At 42.8% G+C, this 21,840-nt stretch overlaps 1 protein-coding gene across 5 annotated transcripts in view; it reads left to right on the plus strand.

The window, feature by feature from the left end:
• Positions 1-18,864, plus strand: part of ICE1 (interactor of little elongation complex ELL subunit 1) — a 304,724-nt gene extending 285,860 nt beyond the window's left edge. For 4 of the 5 annotated variants that reach the window (XM_089681035.1, XM_089681033.1, XM_089681037.1 and 1 more), the window contains one exon: positions 5,110-5,526. In XM_089681035.1, coding sequence (XP_089537161.1) covers positions 5,110-5,288 — 179 coding nt within the window. In that variant the 3' untranslated portion in view covers positions 5,289-5,526. Of the gene's footprint in view, positions 1-5,109; positions 5,527-18,214 lie in introns of those variants that run through there. The other variant, XM_089681038.1, reaches the window with a different exon arrangement.
• Positions 18,865-21,840: the final 2,976 nt, after the last annotated feature.

A 21,840-nucleotide genomic window follows, 5' to 3' on the forward strand; every position in this document is an offset into this window, starting at 1 on the left:
CTTTTTGTGTTATAGTCTCTACTCACCAGGAAGCTACTCTACATATCCTGGCCTATACCAAGAATGTGTCTGAAGACTACATGGCTAAATCAAATACAAGACTGGACTATATGTAAACTTAAGAGAACTATGCGAGATAATTCTATTGCCTTATATGGTTCCCTATGTGCCCTAATTACCCAGAAATGAAGACGCTTAGTGCTTTTAAATGATTTTATTTCGTTTGATATGTTCACTGTGCCTGTGTTCAACCTCCCTATGATCTATGTGATCAAAATAAAGTATTTTCTGTAATTACTTAGCTTACATTACTCCGCGTGGATGTTTAAGTAACCACTTTCCTTTCTGGGAAATGAAGAGGATCATGAGATATGAGGGAAGGACTTGTTACTTGCCCCTGTAGGAAAAGTGGTGGTTGGCCAAATTACAGAAGTTGCAGGCTTTGAAGGATGGTATGCTGCGAGCATTCTCTTTCTCCATCATTTATTCATTAATGATCAGTTGAAATCATTCCAAGACATACAAAGGGAATTTGGCCTTCCACCTCAGAGATTTTATCAGTTTCTCCAGCGTAGGCACACCCTGTCTATATAAGCTAGGCAGACTATCTTTAAACACCTGTGGTATTAGTAAAATCCTTTATGTAATTTTTTTTTTCATTTATTTTTTAGCTTTTTTTTAACACAGAAACACCGATGGTAAAAAGGAAATTTTAGAAGAAAAATAATTTAATATACTTAAGTATAATAACTACAGGATTCTATCATGTTGGTGCTGATAATTTTGAGTTTAAATATTTATACTAAACAGTTTGTGCCTCCAACAAAGTGCAACTATCAGTTACAAAAAAAGTGTATTTTTTTTTTCTAGCCCCGCTTATAGATCAGCTAGCTTCTACCAACAAGAGGGGACTTATCTCATCTTTATACCAATCTTTATTGCACAATACCCTTGGAAATATTCAGCTCTATGGTAGGTCAGAGTGGGCTAAGGATATTGATTCCCTAGATGGGAAGATTTGGCAGGCTATTCTGGAACAGGTTACCCTGGTGTCCCTTTCCCCATTTCAAAGGTTGTTCCAGCTTTTCATTATACACAGAGTCTACTGAACACCACATAAGCTGTATCAATGGCATTGTAGGGAGACTCCAGACTGCTCTAGATGTGGAGGTTCCCCTGCGGACCGCCTCCACATGCTCTGGAAATGCCCAAAACTAGTTAGATATAGGCATGATATAGTCAATATCATTAATCAAACATTTCAGACACAACTACATAATGACGCATTAACTTGCATACTCGGATTCTTAGATGAGGAGCCCCCCTATGCCCAGACTTCTGTCTCCAGACTAATTTTTCAAGCCCACAAATGTATTTTATTGAAGTGGATCTCCCCTTCTCCTCCAATTCTCGAGCTCTGGAGGTTAGCCCCTTGGCGCCGGCGCCTCCTGACCCTTTAAGAGTTTCAGAAGCCGGGGGGCAGGTGGGGTTTTAGGGTCATGTGACCACCGTGATTCACTGTCACGGTGGTCACGTGATCGGGAAAGGGCCCAATCGCAAGAGATCGGGACCTTTCCGTGAGTACCGGACATCTCAGCACATATGTTTTTTTAATTGCACGCAAATGTGCGGCCGCTCAGCGTCAAGGCCAAGACGCCAAGAGGCCGCACATTTGCGTGTGCTCAGTGTGAAGAGGTTAATATCACTCTGCTCAAGGAGTGGCGAATCTTGCTTCAGCGAGGTACCCCTCACAAATTTAATAAGCTATGGGACCCCTGGCTGCAGGTACCAGGATTAGCTCCTCTGACCCTACTATTAGTACTACTACTTACAAATTCTTCAATGCTGAAACCAGTAAGAAGTGCCAGGGATACATGAAAGGGTGAAGTTATTGTCTGACAGTGTGTCTATATATGGTATCGGATATAACAAGGTTCATGTTTTTGACTTATCTCTTCTGATGGCGCTAGGGGCATTATGTGGTTTCTTATTATGCAATCACAGGTTTTATATTTAATAGACGAAATGTAAGTTTGGAGAATGTAGTGATGATCTTTTAAAGTTTTGTTTTATGGCAATACTTGTTCTATCCCTATACTTGTACAGAGTGCTGGACGCACAACATGATGGTACTGCAATGTTGTATGTTTGCTACTGTATATTAAGATCTGCTTGCCGTTTTTTGTACTTTATTCTTTTTGGACTTTTGTAAATTTAAAATTTTTTTAATAAATATGAATGGGGGGGGGGGAGTGTTCTCTAAAACAATCCATACACATCCATTACCTAATAGCCCATTGTTTTTTTTGTTTTTTTTCCGTTTGTTTAGAACAATCTGTGTGCGTTAGTCGTGTGTGCTGTTGTATGCACGCTACAAATTCCATAGTCCATAGTTAATCTTGGGAGTAAGGGAGGGTTGTTACATTCCTACAGTTGCAAGAAAAAGTATGTGAACCCCTTGGGATTACGTGGAGTTTTGCATGAATTGGGCATAAAATGTGCTCTCACCGTCATCTAAGTCACAACAATAGAAGAACACAGTCTGCTGAACATAATACTACACATACTAATACTACTACTGGTTTAATTGCACATAACATGTAAACATTCACAGTGCAGGGAGGAAAAAGTATGTGAGGCCCTAGCTTAATGACTTCTCCCAGAGCTAATTGGAGCCAGGAGTGAGCCAACCTTGACTCCAATCAGTGTGATGATATTGGATGTGTTGCTGACAGCTGTCCTGCCCTTAAAAAACACACACCTGTTTTGGGTTTACTGGTTTCAAGAAGCACTGTCTGATGTGAACCATGCCTCGCAGAAAAGAGCTCTCAGAAGACCTACGATCAAGAATTGTTGACTTGCATGAAGCTGGAAAGGGTTACAAAAGTATCTCCAAAAGCCTTGATGTTCATGTTCATGTGTCCACGGTAAGACAGACTGTCTACAAATGGAGAAAGTTTAGCACTGTTGCTACTCTCCCTAGGCGTGGTCATCCTGTAAAAATGACTGCAAGAGCACAGTGCAGAATGCTGCATGAGGTAAAGAAGAATCCCAGAGTGTCAGCTAAAGACCTACAGAAATCTCTGGCACATGCTAACATTTTTGTTGACACATCTACAATAAGGAAAACATTAAACAAGAATGGAGTACATGGGAGGACACCACGGAGGAAGCCATTGCTGTCCAAAAAGAATATTGCAGCACGTTTGAAGTTTGCAAAAGAGCACTTGGATGTTCCACAGCACTACTGGCAAAATATACTGTGGACAGATGAAACCAAGATTGAGTTGTTTGGGAAGAACACACAACACTATGTGTGGAGAAAAAAAGGCACAGCACACCAACATCAAAACCTCAAACCCCACTGTAAAACATGGCGGAGGGAGCATCATGGTTTGGGGCTGCTTTGCTGCCTCGGGGCCTGGACGGATTGTTGTCATTGATGGGAAAATGAATTCCAGAGTTTATCAAGACATTTTGCAGGAAAACGTACGACCATCTGTCCGCCAACTGAAGCTCCGCAGAGGATGGGTGATGGAACAGGACAATGACCCAAAGCATACAAGTAATTCCACAAAACAATGGCTGCAACAGCACAGAATACGCCTTCTGGAGTGGCCCAGTCAGAGTCCTGACCTCAACCCGATTGAAATGCTGTGACATGACCTTAAAAGAGCGATTCACACCAGACATCCCAAGAATATTGCTACACTGAAACAGTTTTGTGAAGAGGAGTGGTCCAAAATTACTCCAGATCGTTGTACAGCTCTGATCTGCAACTACAGGAAACGTTTGGTTGAGGTTATTGCTGCCAAAGGAGGGTCAACCAGTTAAGTCCAAAGGTTCACATATTTTGAACCTTTTAAGTCAACCAGTTAAGTCCAAAGGTTCATATATCCCTGCACTGTGAATGTTTACATGTTATGTGCTATTAAACCATGGTAACATCTAATGTTTGTGTAGTATTATGTTCAGCAGACTGTGTTCTTCTATTGTTGTGACTTAGATGACGTTCAGAGCACATTTTATGCCCAATTCATGCAAAACTCCACGTAATCCCAAGGGGTTCACATACTTTTTCTTGCAACTGTTTATACAGTGGACCCATAGATAATGAGCAAAAAGTCAAATCACAGCAGCAAAAAACAAAAAGGAATTTGAAGGAGACTGAGGGCAATCAAAGGAAATTTTGAGTTAATCAGGAATGCTGAAGCTTTGTCTGTCGGAAAGGCTTGGATATTCAGGTAAAGCAGGGTACACTGAAAGCTGCACTTGGGTATGTGCAGTCACTTCAGGGTGCCTGTACCTCATACCTATTAAAGATATTCCATTACTGTAGAAAAAAATGTGGTCGTTGCTAAGCTTACTGAACAACTAGTGCACTATTTAAACAAATGTAATGATTTACTGAGCTTAAAAAATAAAGCAAACCTGCCACCAGACATTAAGGAATGAAAACGGTGTTCCCCAACAGTTATAAATCATCTCCCTTAACAAGAAAAGTAAACAGTCATGGTAGAAATGGTTACAAATTCTAGAAGTCCTATACCCTAGCAACAGTTGCTAGGAGCCTGGAAAGCATTGCACCTGCGATTAGCAGATCACGACTGCAATGCCATACTCCTGCAGACTGTCAGTGTAGCTGTTTTCCCGTACATCCGATATGGGCAGGCAGTTATTTTAGTCCAGCAAGAATCAATGAACTATGAGGAATCTCACCAGTGCCCTCATAGTTTGAGAACTACAATCCGTCAGCTGCAAAGGCTGTCAGTACTTGTAGTCTATTCATTAACAGATGTCTGTGAATTAGTGAAGCGGCCGTGTGGCGAAGCCCGTCACGGCTGCGCTCTTTCCAAATTGTGACAGTGAGACAAGTACCGCAGCCTACTATCTCGGGGGGAGAGCTGCAGAAGCGGGAACATGTTCCTAGAAACGGGTGGAACATGTAACCTGTTCCTGAAGGTGAACGTATCCTTTTAAATCCGTATTAAAAATAAACTGGCATGGGCTTAGTGGGCACTTGATGTCGGCTTTACTTATACTCTGTGACATTATTTGGGCAGTTGTGAAATACTTATGATTTGTATTTCTTATTTCTGTATTATGCAGGTATGCCTTGGGGAGTGCAATTGGCCTGTGTGTACATGCTTTTTGACTTAGCGCCAAGTGATCCAGCTGCAATATGCAAGACACTACAAGCCTGGAAGGAGTCTGCAAAAAATGACATCCCACCAGCAGTTGCATGCTGTATACAGGAATTGGAATCTATGTGTGGACACATAAAGTGACTTGGTATAATGCCATCTTTGAGGTGCAAAGTGTCTCTTTGCACTTACGGAAGGAAGTGCCTTCATCCATTTATTAGTTTGCACTTTGTTATGTAGATAAAAATCAATTATCTGACTTTTTTTTTTAATATATATATTTTTTGTAGTCTGCAAAGCAGAAACAGAAAAGTTGTATGTCTGTACATTATAAATATCGCTTGTAAAGTTTTTGTATAATAAATTTTGCAAAAGAATTGTACCAATGCTGTGTAAATTACCAATGTATAAAATGGCTAGCCTAAACATTTCTGTTATGTATAACCACATACACATGCTTGTTACATGCTTTTAGTGATCTGTTAAAAGCAAACTAATATTTTGTACACTTATCTTTATTTTAAAAATAGCATCTCTATTTCCAAGTAGCTGTGCTTGGAAAAAGAATGGATTTAACGTTGAGGCCTTTTAAAGAGAAGCTGCAGAAAACTGCTAAAAAAAAAAAAAATGTGTGTATGTGTATGTATGTGTGTATATATATATATATATATATATATATATATATATATATATATATATATATGTGTGTGTGTGTGTGTGTGTGTGTGTGTGTACAGTTGTGTTCAAAATAATAGCAGTGTGTTGAAAAAAGTGAATAAAGCTCAAAATCCTTCTAATAGCTTTTATTTCCATACACACAAATGCATTGGGAACACACACATTCTATTCCAAATCAAAACATGAAGAAAAATATATCAAATTTGTGTTGCTCCTCTAAAAAAAAATTGAAGAAAAGTGAATATTAGACTGTTCAAAAAAAATAGCAGTGTTTGTATTCTTCTTTACAAACGCAAACATTCACTATATAAACTGAAATTTTTTTTAAAATTTTGCTTTCCTTTGAATCACTTAATGAATATTTAGTTGTATAAGCACTGTTTCTGAGAACTACTGTACATCTGTGTTGCATGGAGTCAACCAATGTCTGGCACCTGTGAACAGGTATTCCAGCCCAAGATGATTGGACTACATTCCACAGTTCTCTATTTGTTGGTTTTGCCTCAGAAACTGCATTTTTGATGTCACCCCACAAGTTTTCTATTGGAGTAAAATTTCGGGGATTGGGCTGGCCACTCCATAACGTCAATCTTGTTGGTCTGGAACCAAGACGTTGCACGTTTACTGTTGTGTTTGGGGTCGTTGTCTTGTTGGAACACCCATTTCAAGGGCATTTCCTCTTCAGCATAAGGCAGCATGAGCTCTTCAAGTATTCTGCTGTATTCAAACTGATCCATGATCCCTGGTATGCGATAAATAGGCCCAACACCGTAGTATGAGAAACATCCCCATATCATGATGCTTGCGCAACCATGCTTCACTGTCTTCACAGTGTACTGTGGCTTGAATTCAGTGTTTGGGGGTCGTCTGACAAACTGTCTCCGGCCACTAGACCCAAAAAGAACAATCTTACTTTCATCAGTCCACAAAATGTTGCGCCATTTCTCTTTAGGCCAGTCAATGTGCTCTTTGGCAAATTGTAACCTCTTCAGCACATGTCTTTTTTTCAACAGTGGGACTTTGCGGGGGGCTTCTTGCAGATAGCTTGGCTTCACATAGGCATCTTCTAATTGTAACAGTACTCACAGGTAACTTTAGACCTTCTTTGGTCTTCCTGGAGCTGATTGTTGGCTGAGTCCTTGCCATTTTGGCTATTCTATCCATTCGAATGGTAGTTTTTCGCTTTCTTCCACGTCTTTCAGGTTTTGGTTGCCATTTTAAAGCATTTGTGATCATTTTAGCTGAGCAGCCTATCATTTTCTTCACTTCTTTATATGTTTTCCCCTCTCCAATCAACTTTTTAATCAAGGTACGCTGTTCTTCTGAACAATGTCTGGAAAAAACATTTTCCTCAGCATTTCAGAGAGAAATGCACTGTAACCAGCATGTACAACATTTGCTGCCTTCCTCCCTTAAATAAGGGCAATAATTGCCACCTGTTTTTCAAAGAATGAATGACCTCACTAATAGAACTCCACACTGCTATTATTTTGAACATGCCCCTTTCAATTAGTGATTCAATTACACAGAATCAGCAGCATGCATGTCAAGACGGTTGGGTCTGTTGGATTTGTATTACTCTACTACACCTGCTAGTAAATTATTTGCCATGTAGAAATATCATTTCTACCAAAAACAGTGATTGATCAGGTTAGTGATGTCTGGCTGCTATTATTTTGAACACAACTGTATGTGTGTGTGTGTGTGTGTGTGTGTGTGTGTGTGTGTGTGTGTGTGTGTATATATATCTATATACAGTTGCAAGAAAAAGTATGTGAACCCCTAGGGATTACGTGGAGTTTTGCATGAATTGGGCATAAAATGTGCTCTGAACGTCATCTAAGTCACAACAATAGAAGAACACAGTCTGCTGAACATAATACTACACAAACATTAGATGTTGCCATGGTTTAATTGCACATAACATGTAAACATTCACAGTGCACGGAGGAAAAAGTATGTGAGGCCCTAGCTTAATGACTTCTCCCAGAGCTAATTGGAGCCAGGAGTGAGCCAACCTTGACTCCAATCAGTGTGATATTGGATGTGTTGCTGACAGCTGTCCTGCCCTTAAAAAACACACACCTGTTTTGGGTTTACTGGTTTCAAGAAGCACTGTCTGATGTGAACCATGCCTCGCAGAAAAGAGCTCTCAGAAGACCTACGATCAAGAATTGTTGACTTGCATGAAGCTGGAAAGGGTTACAAAAGTATCTCCAAAAGCCTTGATGTTCATGTGTCCACGGTAAGACAGACTGTCTACAAATGGAGAAAGTTTAGCACTGTTGCTACTCTCCCTTGGCGTGGTCGTCCTGTAAAAATGACTGCAAGAGCACAGCGCAGAATGCTGCATGAGGTAAAGAAGAATCCCAGAGTGTCAGCTAAAGACCTACAGAAATCTCTGGCACATGCTAAAATTTTTGTTGACACATCTACAATAAGGAAAACATTAAACAAGAATGGAGTACATGGGAGGACACCACGGAGGAAGCCATTGCTGTCCAAAAAGAATATTGCAGCACGTTTGAAGTTTGCAAAAGAGCACCTGGATGTTCCACAGCACTACTGGCAAAATATACTGTGGACAGATGAAACCAAGATTGAGTTGTTTGGGAAGAACACACACTATGTGTGGAGAAAAAAAGGCACAGCACACTAACATCAAAACCTCATCCCCACTGTAAAACATGGCGGAGGGAGCATCACGGTTTGGGCCTGGACGGATTGTTGTCATTGATGGGAAAATGAATTCCAGAGTTTATCAAGACATTTTGCAGGAAAACGTACGACCATCTGTCCGCCAACTGAAGCTCCGCAGAGGATGGGTGATGCAACAGGACAATGACCCAAAGCATACAAGTAATTCAACAAAACAATGGCTGCAACAGCACAGAATACGCCTTCTGGAGTGGCCCAGTCAGAGTCCTGACCTCAACCCGATTGAAATGCTGTGGCATGACCTTAAGAGAGTGATTCACACCAGACATCCCAAGAATATTGCTACACTGAAACAGTTTTGTGAAGAGGAGTGGTCCAAAATTACTCCAGATCGTTGTGCAGGTCTGACCTGTAACTACAGGAAACGTTTGGTTGAGGTTATTGCTGCCAAAGGAGGGTCAACCAGTTATAAAGTCCAAAGGTTCACATACTTTATCCTCCCTGCACTGTGAATGTTTACATGTTATGTGCAATTAAACCATGGCAACATCTAATGTTTGTGTAGTATTATGTTCAGCAGACTGTGTTCTTCTATTGTTGTGACTTAGATGACGTTCAGAGTACATTTTATGCCCAATTCATGCAAAACTCCACGTAATCCCAAGGGGTTCACATACTTTTTCTTGCAACTGTGTGTATATATATATATATATATATATATATATATATATATATATATATATATATATATATACATACATACACAGTATATATATATTTAACCAATTGCCCTCCTGAGGATTTACCCCCCTTCCTTTTTTGCGATTTGGCACTGCACTATTTCAACTGGTAATTGCGCGGTCATGCAATGCTGTACCCAAACAAAGTTTTTATTTTTCGCGCTATAAACAAAAAAAATGAAAATTTTGAAAAAAAAATATTTTTTACTTTTGGCTATAAAAATATACAGTAAACTCAGTTAATCATAAATTTAGGCCAAAATGTATTCTGCTACATTTTTGGTAAAAAAAAAAATCCTGATAAGTATATATTTATTGCTTTGGGTGAAAGTTATAGCATCTACAAACAATGGTATAGAAATGAAATTTACACAGCTTTTACTTTGTACTATCCTGGTATTTTAGCACCTAAAAAATGTAATAGGCAGTCAGAAACACCCCAAAATTACCTCTTTTCAGAATGTAGACACCCTAAACTATCTGCTGAGAGGCATATTGAGTCCATGGAAGATTATTTTTTTTCCACAAGTTTTTGGAAAATGACGAAAACATATTTTTTTTTTTTTTACACAAAGTTGTCACTTAAATGATATATTGCTCACACAAGCCATGGGTATATGTGGAATTACACTCCAAAATACATTCTGCTACTTCTACCGAGTATGGGGAAACCACACGTGTGAGACTTTTTAGGAGCCTAGCCACATACAGGAGCCTGAAATCCAATGACCACTTTGAAAGGCTGAAGGTGCGCAACTTCCTCATTTTACTTCCTTGCTGCCTATCACAGTTTTGGAGGCCCTGAAATGCCAGAATAGCTCCAAACCTTACCCCCCAAATGACCCCTTTTTGGAAAATAGACACCCCAAGGAATTTAAAGATGCATGGTGAGTATTTTGCAGATCTCATTTTTTTCTGATAAGGTTTTGAAATTGAAGAAAGAAAACAAAATACATTTTTTCTTTTCTTTTTTTATTTTTCCAAAAACTTGCGGCAGCAAATGAGATCTGCAAAATACGCACCACACTTCTTATCAAATTCCTTTGGGTGTCAACTTTCCAAAAAGGTGTCATTGGGGGGAGGGGGGGGGGTTGGTGCTATCTTGGCATTTCAGGGCCTCCAAAACTGTGATAGGGTCAGTAAGTGTAATGAGGAAATAAAGCCCTTTAAAAGCCTGAAGGTGCTTATTGAATTTTGGGGTCCTGTACTTGGCTAGACTGCCAAAACGTCTCTCACATGTGGTACCCCCATACTTGGGAGAAGTAACAGAATGTATTTTGGGTAGTAATTCCACATATACCCATGGCATGTCTGAGAAATAAATCATTTAAGTGACTATTTTTTTTACTGCAAGTTTTTGGAAAAGGACGAAAAAAAAAATTTCTTTACACAAAATTCATTCTATTGACTCAACATGCCTCTCAGCAAATAGTGTGGGGTGTCTACTTTCCAAAAAGGACTTGTTTTGGAGGTTGGGGGCATTTTATGCCCAGCATTAGAAGTTTATGCCACACATCCTTCCCTCTAACCACCTGAAGACCAAGCCTTTTCTTACACTTTTTGTTCACCTGAAAAAAATCTGTATTTTTTTTTCTAGGAAATTACTTTGAATGCCCAAACATTATATATTTTTTTTTTTAAAGCAGACACCCTATTGAATAAAATGGTGGGTGCTGCAATTGTTTGTCACATAGTACTCGCGCAGTGATTTTTCAAACACAAATGTTTTGAAAAAAATACACTTTTTTTTACTTTTAATGCACAAAAACACAATATATTGGCCAATTATTTGGTAAGGTATAAAAGATGATGCTAAGCCGAGTAAATAGATACCAAACATGACATGCTTTAAAACTGCATGCCCCGTGCAATGGCAACAAACTGCATACATTTGTAATATCCATAGGCAACGCTTTAAAAGCATTTATAAGCTACCATTTTAGATTTACAGAGGAGGTCTAGTGCTAGAATTACTGCCCTTGATCTGACGTTCACATGCATGGTTTAACCGCCTGTTTACATACTGACACAGGGTCAATGCACACAGGTGTGTGTGGGGGGCTTTTATAGTTTTTTTTTTTTTTTTTTTTTTTATCACTTTTAATGCTATCACAGAGAATGCAAATATCCCCTATAACTTCAATAGGCATTGTCATATTCTTTTTTGAGAAATCTGGGCTCTATCAGAGATATCGCCTCTGCCCTTACATTATCTAATCTCACCAAGATCGGTGTGATCAGATGCTTTCCCAGTTTACAAATGGTGCGGTTTATATCCTGTGAAACTGAGGTGATGAAATGCTTGAAGCTTCCAATTTCTTAGACTATAGAGATGATTGGCACCATTCTGGTCTCCAGTCAGCTCTATGGTCAGCTGGCAGAAACACCGGCTGCATTCTCAAGTTCCCCGATGACATGGGCCTGCCCGAGAAGGACGTGGAAGGCAGCGGGGATGGGGGGGGTCATCTCCTGCTTGTAAAAGCAATCCTGCAGCTAATTAGCCACTAGGATTGCTTTTACATGAAAGCTGATCGCCAGCTTCAGGCATCATTCTGGTATAACCACTCAAAGTACAGTGATGTACCAGTACGTCACTGGTCCTTGTCGGGTATGTATGCTATGTTTTTTTTTTCTTTTTCAGCATGTGAAGAGAAGAAATTTCTGCCAGAAAAAGGTGTGTGGTATGCCCACCATTAGAATATACCGCCCTGCATCTACCCACTTCTAATGGTGGGAACACATGAAATGTGCCAAAAAATATTATAAAATATATATGCCAAAGCATAGGGGCCATCTAACCATCATGCTTCAGCATATATGCTTTTTTTTTTAAATTGTGGATGAAAAATCTCATCCAGCTACACTGCACTCACGTATGTATGTCTGAACTATCTGTCAGGGTACTGCTGCTCTCTACAGGTTTGTATTCTGAGGCTGATTGTGTCCTTGAGTCTTCCCCTTCGCTCTCATCTAACATGGTCAGAATCCTGTAGGCCTCTTCACTAGAGTACCTTTCCATTGACATTTTGGCCACTAAATTTATAAGTACCTAGTGTGACTCATGGGAAAAAGAGCACCTGGCTGTCAGCACTTTCCAGTAATGTTTTTTGTAGCAGTTAAAGCAGTCCCTGAGAGAGATCAGGCCTGATTCTGTGAACACTGCAGTTTTGTGTGCAATGTATCAAGTGATAGTGACCTACTGACATGGCCCTTGCTAGGGGGGAGGGGTAAGGATAGGGACTTAACGCAGCTGCTGGAACTGATCCTGCTAATGCTGCGGTTGTGGGGACTCTATACTAATGTGAACGCTGGTATAGTGCTGATCGGATCAAAGATATTGATCCGTTCAGACACTATACTAGCAATAGTGTATGAGCGCGTTCCTGGCAATCAAGGGATTAAATGTGATTACTGGTGTACTGATGGGCAATCTGATGCTATCTGGGAGGGGCAAGAAAACCGTGGGAGCACGAATGACGTGTGTCTGTGTGTGTGTGTGTATATATATATATATATATATATATATATATATATGTGATTTTGCGCACCTGTGCCCCCCTGTAGCAGTATTTCTACTATAGGGTGGTGCGGAAGCAGTTAAACATGTCCAGTAAAAAAAAATTAAATCACATTTAATCATAAATTTAGGCCAAAATGTATTCTGGGACATGTCTTTGCTAAAAAAAAAAAAAATCCCAATATGTGTAAATGAATTGGGTTGCGTGAAAGTTACAAATGGCAGTATAAATATTAGAATTTAATATTTTTTTTTTCTAGTAATGGTGGCGATCAGCAACTTATAGTGGGACTGTGGCAGGCATTCTGACACTGGGGGAATTGACTTGGTGTCACTGGGGCTGTCAGTGACACCAATACAGTGATCAGTGCTAAAAAAATTAAAAATAAATAAGCAATGACATTGTACGAATGGACCTGGGCAGGAAGGGGTTAACATTATTATTGCACAGTATTTATAAAGCGCCAACAGTTCGCTCAGCGCTGTACATTACAATGGGAGACAGAACATGCGACAGTACAATCACAATACAATACAATGCGATACACCAGGGGTTCAAGGGCCCTGCTCCTTGGAGCTTACAATCTAGGAGGGAGGGGGATAGTGGTACAGGAGGAAATAGCTGTGGGGGATGGAATGGTAGGAAGAGTGGAGGAGGTCGGGAATAACATGAGGGGTTACCTATGGGCGGGGGGGGGGGGGTGCTTCACTGTGAGCACACTGCTTTGGATGGTTGTGCACAGCCATCCAGAGCAGTGTGCCAGAGCCGACAGGGTGGAGGACTGTTGGTAAACAAAGCAGCCCTCCTCCCCATCTGTGATCGGTAATCACTGGGCGCTGGTGGGTAATCGCCGACGGGTGATTGACAGCCGCCCCCGCAAATGGCTTTTCGCGTGCCCCTTACCCGGAAATACAAAAACATATACATGTGATTTTTGCGCACCGTTGCTGCCCTGTAGCAGTATTTCTGCTAGAGGGCGGTCGGGAAACGGTTAACAAAAAATTATATATATATTTTTCCTTCTGCCACACTGATTGGCAGGCAGATAACATACATTTTTCTGGTTTGGTAATTCAGTTTACTAATTGCTCCAGGCTGTTTACTGGACAACATACTGTTTTGGAGTAGACCAATCGTCTAATGAGTATCTGCCCCCGTCCTGATTCGCTGTATGGTTATGGTGCATGCACAAGAAGAATCACACTGAAGCCATGTTCAGACAAATGACACTTCCTTTCTTGAGATAAGACATAGAGGTTTTTATGGGCAAGCAGCTTGGTGTATTGCAAGGGGAGGTGCAAGGAGTAAGGGCCCCATTTGCCACAAGGGATTTGATCTGCTTTGAGATGGTGGCAGATTGTGTGTGGCTTCCGGGGTCAGGAGCTCCAGGCTTCAGCTGCACCATGACTGGCGGGACTTTTAGGTGTCCAATATCTTCAGGTCCTGTGGACCACGGGCAACTTGGGATCCTGGCCATCACAGCCAGGGATGGTGTCAGTGGGTGACTCCTCCAGGGCCATTAGCAGGGGAATGGAACACAGTGCAGAAGTGTCCTCGAGCCCCAATGGAGAGGAGACAGTGATGGTCCCATCTGAGGAAAATATGATGGAAGTTTGAAGTCTGGACAGTACATCTGCGCCCAGGAGGTTTAACGGACAAGTAGAGGAGACAACAAACCGAGCTAGTAGGTCTGGAAATGTCCCAACTTGTAGAGGGCGGTTCAGTGAGCTAGCTCTGGGGGTCCCATCTACTCCCACACAGGATATGTCGATGTCCGAGAGATATGAGTGGTCGGGCAGGTCTTCTGTTCTGATTACACTTCTGGCTGTACCTGTGTCGACTAAAAATGTGGTTGGGTGCCCTTCAATAGGTAAGGTCACCTTCACTAATGGGCCCCTTGGATCCTTTGAAGACACTGCCATGAAAGGGGAGGGTGACATAGGCTTGCCCAATGCTTAGCGCAGGAGATCCAGGTGTTCTGAACTAGGTCCGGGATTTTGGTGGTGTTGTTGCTGGCCTTGTGGGTTTGGGTTCCATTGTGCTTGTGGGGGGAACCGTCTGGGATGTCTGGGAGCTCTGCATTCCCTTTTGAAATGCCCCGGTTTTCCACAATTGAAACAGGTTGCTGGTGGTCTTGGTGTGTATGGGGTAGTTTCTGCAACCATGAGTGGCGTGGCCTTTTTGGTGGGCTGGGAGGACCCCAGGCCTTTTGCCACTAGTAAGAGGGTGTCTATGGGCAGCACACGGTATGCCTGCCACGAAAGCTGATGACAGCATTTGGCTGTGCACCTTGTTATGGATACTGAAGCCTAGCTCTGAGAAAATTTGTGACAACCTAGTATGGAACTTTTCCACCGACTTGGCCTTCTCTTGGGTAACATCTTGAAAGCTAGTGGGTCTGTTCGGCCAGTCTTTCACTTGCCCAAGCGCGCAGCTGTTCCCAGAACTCCACACTGGAAGTAAAGGTATTGTCATCGACAATCCTTGCGTCTTGGAGGCTTTTTTCCATTATTGGCCAGTAAACGTCACCTGCCTTTATTTCACACAGGCTGACCAAGTCTCTGCATGCTGCAGAGTAGGTCTTTTTAATCTGGGCTACCCTCCGGTAGAAGGCCATGGGCTGTTTTTCTGGGTCTGGTAGGGTGGTCACTAGGGTGGATGCTTGGGATGGAGTGAAAGTGACATACATCACGGGTGCATCGGCTACTAACCCAGGTTTTACTCTGGATGTCTGTGGCATTGGGTGGGCTTGTGGAACGGGGTTCCAAGTAATCTGCTCTCCATCCGGGGGTAGGAGTCAAAGGGATCGGGTGGAGATGCCTCGGTGTGGCTCTGGTACGGGTGTGAGGATGCCGGGGGGTCTTGATAGGAGTGTGAGTGTGCGCTTCCGTCTTGTCTGGGTCCGGCGTTTGGGAGAACTAAAACTCCACCTGCGGGTGGTGTCGGGCCCCGCCAGACTAGGCGTGATGGGGTTTTGGGGCTCTGCGGGTGGCACATAATAGGTACCGTCCGCTCTCAGGACTGGGTAAAGGGAAGTTACAGGGTGCGTAGGCCTTCTGATGTGTTGGTTGGGTGTACCAAGATGGCCGCCACTGGAAGAGGTCATGGAGGGTGCCATGGTGGGTTGGGCCTGAAGCGGAAGTATGGGCAACAATGGGGCGGCTGACACTGGGTGGGACTCGGTGAGAGGGGCGGCACAGTTACAACACACGTCCCGCCACTGGGGATTTTGGCCATTACATTTGGTGCACGTCCAGAAGGAAGCACCGCCATGATAGGGTGGCGGCTGTCTGTCTGTGGTCATTTCAAATGACGGTTCACACTCATTAATACACTGGTGATATACAAATACAGTTTTTCCTCCCTGTTGTACTTCCTGCTCTATCCATTCTTCTTTGTGGATGGCCTTTGCTACATTATACCAGGCTTCTGCTGTCTTTAACAGGTTGTTGTCAACCAAAACACCTCTTTTTTCTTTTAGCAACTTGCAGTTATCCCACATACCTTTGCCAATTTTCTCAACTTTTTCACATGCCCCTCCCCCTCTCTGTCACCAAATCACAGGCCAAAACACCCTTTTCTGGTTTAGTTAGTTTCTGTCCCATCTTCTCCTTCCTTCTGTGGCCCTCCCAGCAAAAACCCAAGACCCTTTACTCGCTCTCCTCACAGTCCTCTAACTGTTCTTGGTGGCAGGGGCACCTCTCAACACTGTGTCTCTCCCGCTTAGACTCTCTCTATCTGCTGTATCGACTTCCCTATGCCTCTTTTAACCGGGTAGTGGACGTTAAGGCGGAAGACTAAGATTTCAGGTCTTTTGGGTATCGGGGTGGTGTCCTAACAGTTCCTGGCTGTATCCTAGCTCCTTTACCTTCGCTAGACCCCAGCCACCCTGATGAATACCAAACATCAATCCACAAACACATTTAGGACATGACATATCAGCTGGTCGTGGAGGAAAGGGAGACTTCAAGCAGGAATACCTTTCACAGAGTCACTGTGCTGTCGCCGTCCATGGCACGCACACCGCGCTGCCACGATTAGGATAATTTCTGTGTCAAAAATCCCCTCTGTGAACAAACCTCCCTCTCTCTGCTCCCTCTCTCCGAGACTGGATGACACATACACACAAACACAAACTGGGCAGCAGCTAGTCAAGTACAGGTTCTAATAAAACTGGGCTCCGGGCAGGTTATTACCTGTCTTTGGTAACTGCCGGCAGCCGAATTGGACACAAGAAGGGACCAACAACGGAGACAGGGTATGCACTGGTAAGATATCAAAATATGTCTTTCTGTACTGCGGAGGTAATCAGTCTCCGTCCCGTCCGCGTTGGTCCACCTCGGCGTCCTCTCGGTCGGCTGTCCGTTGGTTTACAACCCGGAGCCCCACATTGGGCGCCAGCTGTTTTGGAGTAGACCAATCGTCTGAGTATCTGCCCTCGTCCTGATTCGCTGTATGGTTATGGTGCATGCACAAGAAGAATCACACTGAAGCCATGTTCAGACAAATGACACTTCCTTTATTGAGATAAGACATAGAGGTTTTTATGGGCAAGCAGCTAGTGCTGTGTGCAAAGGTCATCTGAGCGTAGCGTCACTAGACTACTCATAAGCTTCTGATTGGTCATGTCCATATAAGGTAAACTTCGTCCAGGATCTAAACATCATCATTTTGGGTGTAGTCCCGGATGGAGGTGCCATCTTAATTACACATTTCACTCAATGGGAGGGGGTGCATGTGGCAGCCATTTTGAGCAAGGAATAGAAAAGAGTAGCTGTGTATATATATATATATATATACACACACACTACAAAATGGTCATTTTACTTAACCTCCCTGGCGGTATTGCCGAGTGTATCTCGGGGTAAAGTTTCAGCACCGCAAGTGGTAACCCCGAGCTACACTTGGGCTTACCATGCACTGCTGCTCCGGGATCCCAGTATCACTTACCTTGTCCTGCGCTCCCGCGATGTCCCTCGTGCAGCGTCCCCTGTAATGTCATCTGGTGGATGCCAGCATCTGTCATCTGGGTTCCATTCCCTGCAACGTCGAGACGTACGGGGGACAGAACTGGCGGCAAATTTGAAAATGACAAAAAGCGACATTCACTAACTACACTAAAATCACATAGTAAGACATTACTGTATCAAACCATTTCACATACATTTTGTCCTGAGTGCTTTGTCCGGCGCCCTGCCTGCATTTTTACTGTTGTTTCTGCCTGGAAACTGAGAAACATCCATGGCGTCCAAAAAGCTTCCCTTTAGGTCAAAAGCAGTTTTAGACCGGCTAGAGAACAGCGATAGTAAATTAGAACCACTTGCAGAATTGAGTCATGATGATTCGTGGGGAAATTCGTCATCAGACACTGAAAACATTTTTGCGACTTTGCTCAGTGATGTGCGAACTTGGCGCTATATTTCAAATTTCAGTGTTTTTGGTTTGATTATATTATTTAAATGTATTATTATTATAGAACAAGATTGACGTTATGGAGTGGCCAGCCCAATCCCCGGATCTTAATCCAATAGAAAACCTGTGGGGTGACATCAAAAATGCAGTTTCTGAGGCAAAACCAAGAAATAGAGAAGAACTGTGGAATGTAGTCCAATCATCCTGGGCTGGAATACCTGTTCACAGGTGCCAGAAGTTGGTTGACGCCATGCAACACAGATGTACAGCAGTTCTCAAAAACAGTGCTTATACAACTAAATATTAATTAAGTGATTCAAAGGAAAGCAAAATCTTCAAAAAAAAAGCAGTGTTTGTATTCTTTACAAACTCAAATATTCACTATATAAACTGAAAAATGTTTGAACAGTCTAATATTCACTTTTTTTTTTTAGAGGAACAACACAAATTTGATATATTTTTCTTCATGTTTTGATTTGGAACCGAATGTGTAGTGTTCCCAATGCATTTGTGTGTATGGAAATAAAAGCTATTAGAAGAATGTTGAGCTTTATTCACTTTTTTCAACACACTGCTATTTTTTTGAACACAACTGTATCTTGAATGGGACTTTGAGGGCTGTTGTTCATTGTAATATTTATAAGTATTCAGCTGGATTTCTGTCATCTGTAACAAATATCTTTATCTGAATAAATGCATCTCTCTGGAAAAGAACTATTGGTTGCTGCGGGAAAAGTACATATATAAATATACACTGTTCATCTGGAGAAGGGCTGAATCTCCATGTTTGGTATGAACTATTTGTTGCAAATATCTTCATCTGTTGTATTTTATGGATTGTGATAGTTGTTTTCTTAATTTAAGACAACAAGTGCCAGCAATAGTCCATCCAGTATCAGCATCCTCACCACCAGTAAATATCACTTTTTCATCTCCCTCTCCTTGGTTCCTCTCAAGGGTATGGCTTCCTCAAAAAAAAAAAAAAGGAGGAGACTAGAAGGAGAAAAAGAATAGAAAAACCAGAAGGAGGAAAGCAAGAAGGCAATAAACATAAAAAGAGGCAAAGTCTTGGTGGACTGGTGGACACTGTGATGCAATGAAAATTTTCAACCTTACCCAACAGTCAGTAAGGTTGAACTACCTCTCTTAAGAAAAGGCCTAAATTTTGCCCCCAACTTAAGCAAAATATTAGTTGATCTTAAATTTATTCGTCATCTCACTCTAAAGAGATTATGCCATGAAGGACATTTCCAACAATATAGACCAGGATACCACTGATGAAGTCTCTGAGACATCAAATGTTGGTGATATTGCTACTTTGCAAACATTGAAATTCTATGATCCCGAAATTCCCATTCCGATACCTCCTGAACAGATTCATACATATCTCAGCATGGCTGACATCACATACCCATTTCAAACCAAAATCTATTTTCTATCCCCATTGGGCTAAGGGCAACTTCATCTCATTTTATGAAGTTGTGTATTTGGAACTCAGTAAACTATGCACCACCACCAGACAGGATCACACATCAGAAATGGCTCGATTAGAGCAAACAACATTGGAAACCCTCAAGAACAATTCAGAAACTGTTATCAAACAAGCAGATAAAGGGGGAGGCCTAGTTATACAAAGCAGACAAGATTATCTCACAGAAGCCATGAGACTTCTAGGAGACTGTGAAACGTATCAGAAACTTTCAGAGGACCCCATCAGGCCTTATAAATCCACCCTCAAATATTTACTAGACCAAGCACTCAGTGAGGGGGTGTTGAACAAACAGGAATGGCAATTTTTGCATAGATAATTCCCACTCACCCCACACTTCTATCACATTCCAAAAATACACAAAGATCCCATCCATCCACCTGGAAGACCCATCATATCTGGGATCGACAGCCTCGTCAGTAATGTGGGAAATTACATCGATCATTTCTTACAACAATATGTAACATCACTCCCTTCATATGTCCGTGACTTGGGACATATGCTTGACCTCTTATCACATTACCGTTGGCAGCTGGGCCACAGGTGGGTTTCATTAGATGTGGCCTCTTTATACACCTCCATAGTACACACATTCGGGCTATCAGCAGTCCAATATTTTCTCTTTTTGGATAACACTCTACATCCCTTGCAGGCAAATTTTATCATTCACTGTATCAAATATTGCCTTAGCCACAATTACTTTGGGTTCCAAGACACCTTTTTCAGACAAATTGAAGGCACAGCCATGGGAGCCCCTAGCTATGCAAACTTATTCATGGGCTTTTGGGAGAAATTCAACAACCCCTTTGGAGCGAACCTAGTTCTCTTTGCAAGGTACATCAATGACATCTGGATCATTTGGAACGGCACAGATAATGAGTTAGACCATTTCCTCTCATTGCTGGAACAATCACTTTAACATTGAATTCACACAAGTTGTAGATGACAACACTAGAGATGAGCGAAGTATTCAAAAATTCGATTCGACTGATTCGGCGAATTCGTGGAAAAATTTCGATTCGAGTCGAATATATTCGCTGTGAATTTAACTTAAAAAAGGGTGTTTCTAGGCTTCAGAGAGACTTAATATTCGTGCTGAACACTGTACCTTTAATTTAAATGCCCTTGGAGTCTGCTGGGGAAGAGAAATAATACTGTCAGGCAGTATGACATGCAGATGAGTGCCGTCGATCTTAGAATCACCGCACACCTCACTCATTTGGGCAGTCACGGGGCCAAAACCAGAGTGTGGAGCCACAGTGTGGCGGTGGAGGCAGCAGCAATGGGAGGCCATACAGCACCCTATGACAAAAATGGAAACCACCAGCAGTGTGAGGAGACCTGAAAGTGGCACATGGCAGAGTGTGGCGATAGAGACAGCAGCAATGGGAGGCCGTACAGGGACCCATGACACACTCTGGACCTGGCAGCAGCATGAGGAGGCGGTACAGGGGCCCATGGCAGATTACGGGCCTGGCAGCAGCATGAGGAGTCGGTACGGGGGCCCATGGCAGATTACGGGCCTGGCAGCAGCAATGGGAGGCCGTACAGGGACCCATGACACAATCTGGACCTGGCAGCAGCATGGGGAGGCGGTACAGGGGCCCATGACAGATTACGGGCCTGGCAGCAGCATTTGGAGTCGGTACGGGGGCCCATGACACACTCTGGACCTGGCAGCAGCATGAGGAGGCGGTACAGGGGCGCATGACAGATTACGAGCCTGGCAGCAGCAACTTGGACAGGAGGACGTTCAGTTTCTGCACCGTCTGGTGCGTGCTCGCAAACTGTTGTCTCTTGGAAACGGATTCCAAGAAAGACTGCTGACGGAATCCGTGAAGAGGAGTAGCAGGAGAAGGAGCATCTGAACGAGCGGAATATGCCAACAAGCGACAACAGGGGCCCATGACAGATTACGGGCCTGGCAGCAGCATGAGGAGTCGGTACGGGGGCCCATGGCAGATTAGGGGCCTGGCAGCAGCTATGGGAGGCCCGTAATCTGCCAGAACCCTATGACAAAAAATGGAACCCACCAGCAGTGTGAGGAGACCTGAAAGTGGCACATGGCAGAGTGTGGCGATGGAGACAGCAGCAATGGGAGGCCGTACAGGGACCCATGAGAGACTCTGGACCTGGCAGCAGCATGAGGAGGCGGTATAGGGGCCCATGGCAGATTAGGGGCCTGGCAGCAGCTATGGGAG

This window comes from Staurois parvus, unplaced genomic scaffold, assembly GCF_062004578.1.
Source record: "Staurois parvus isolate SC_StPar_1 unplaced genomic scaffold, SC_StPar_1.0 ptg000257l, whole genome shotgun sequence".
In the NCBI taxonomy this organism is placed as follows: Eukaryota; Metazoa; Chordata; class Amphibia; order Anura; family Ranidae; genus Staurois; species Staurois parvus.